Genomic DNA, 1,829 nt, shown 5'->3' with positions numbered 1-1,829 from the left:
ATTGTGGAAATGTACAAACACGTTGATCAAATCTTTGAGAGAGGCGAGGAGGGAACTGTAATTAAATAAATCTGACTAAATGGAAAAGATGAGAAATTATATAAACCCACAGTGTAGCGTATAAGACTTTTTCAGTAATGAAGAATCTTTATATTAAGATGTATTTCGTCAAGACAAACAGAAGTCTGTTGGCACTTGGCAGTAGGTGTAATTTCATCGTATATGTTTTGCTTCCTAAACTATATAGCTCTATTTGTTTACCCTATTAGCATCGATAACTTATCCTGAGAGTTTTATATAGACACAGTAAAACAGAACTTAAGTTTACCATGGAAGCAAAACTTAAATGTGAAACGAGGGAGAGAAAAAGACGCAGCAAAGCGCACACGTCCACTCTTAGTATATATTGTTCCAGATAGAGGAGACATAGAGGGAGCCGTGGATTATAGATTTTACAATTCAAATCTACATCCACTCGATGGGCAACGAACCGAAAATTCAAAATGGGATAATGAGTATGCGTCTGGACAGTTCCATGCATGTTCGCTCTGATGAAGCGAACTGATAATCGAAATACAAATTGTACAATGTTCATACTAGCTAGTAGTCGAACTGTTGCCAGGTGGAGAACGTCTGTCCGAACAACCACCACGCCGGCACGACGTCCTGGAAGACCTTGTACTGTCCACCGGAGGAGGTGATCGCGAAGCTGAGCGCTTGTCCTTGCAGCCCCGCTAGGCACTGCCAGTTAGCGCCCCAGTTCTGGGACATGGGGATCCACGCGGTGTTGGTCCCCTTGACTGACATGCTCTTGACCGACCCGCTCCCGGCCATGTTGGTAACCAGCACAAGCTCGAAGTAATTGAAACCGCTGATGGTGAAGCGTAGGCCGCCCTGCCTCTGGCACGCGACCTGCTGGTAGAGGACGGGGACGATGCCGGCGCGGTAGATGGCGAGGTTCTCCCAGGCGGGCTGGGACATGTCGAAGTGGACACGGGGAGGGTTGCACCAGCCACCGTTGTCGCTGGGGAGAGCCCAGTTGGGAGGGCAGAAGTTGGTTGCAGAGACGGTGATGGACGTGCCGGGCTTGCACATGTTCGACTTGCTGGTGTCACAGGTGATGAGGTAACACTGCCCGCACGACAAGCCATTGTTGAAGAGCGCCGTGCTCAGCGCAGCGTTGTTGATCCCGTACCCGGCGTTGTACAGGTTCTCGTACCCACATGCGCCACCTGCACATTATTTGCAAATGCAGATCGATACAGTCAGACATGCACTGCATGCGTATCAGCAGGTGATAAGTAATATTGGGCAAACTGATAATGCCGGAGCAAGCTTGATTAGCTAGCTTACCCATTGTGTCAGAGCCGTCGGCACCGCCGTAGAACGTGGCATGGGCCGGCAGCCAGTAGCCGGACTTGGCCGGCACGAAGCAGAACGCGAGAACCGTCGCGAACAGCTGCAAGAAGCGCATCCCAGCTGCCATCCTTCTGATGAGAGTCCGAGAAACAAGGAGAGATCACTCAGATGGTTGAGCTTCTCTCGCAGCTTGCTAGATATTGTGGCGATCGAGTGGGTTTGGTTGTGAGGAATGATTACGACAATGGTGATGCTTAAATAGGGATCTAGCTAGCTAGCTTATGAATGAGGTGAGCAATGATGGAGAGGAATGATTGTCGTGTTAACGTATGAGATCGCGGTTCCAACGGTCGTATAGGTGCACATGGCTGCAACCTCCAGAGATTGACTTGCGCCTTCTAATCATCCAACGCGGGTCATAACGGCCGAGCTCTACTACCTCGTTTCTTAATATGTATACATTCGAAATG

General features: G+C 49.3%; 1 protein-coding gene across 1 annotated transcript; it reads right to left on the bottom strand.

Moving 5' to 3' along the window:
* Positions 1-349: 349 nt before the first annotated feature.
* Positions 350-1,574, bottom strand: LOC123082704 (expansin-A31). The gene is made up of 2 exons (XM_044504977.1): positions 1,354-1,574; positions 350-1,232 (listed from the first exon to the last, which is right to left on the bottom strand). The coding sequence occupies exons 1-2, from the start codon at positions 1,484-1,486 to the stop codon at positions 601-603; spliced, it is 765 nt and encodes a 254-aa protein (XP_044360912.1). The 5' UTR covers positions 1,487-1,574; the 3' UTR covers positions 350-600.
* Between the last annotated feature and the right edge of the window lie 255 nt (positions 1,575-1,829).

Source organism: Triticum aestivum, chromosome 4A, assembly GCF_018294505.1.
Source record: "Triticum aestivum cultivar Chinese Spring chromosome 4A, IWGSC CS RefSeq v2.1, whole genome shotgun sequence".
Classification (NCBI taxonomy): Eukaryota; Viridiplantae; Streptophyta; class Magnoliopsida; order Poales; family Poaceae; genus Triticum; species Triticum aestivum.
This window is presented reverse-complemented; position numbering and strand designations above follow the sequence as displayed.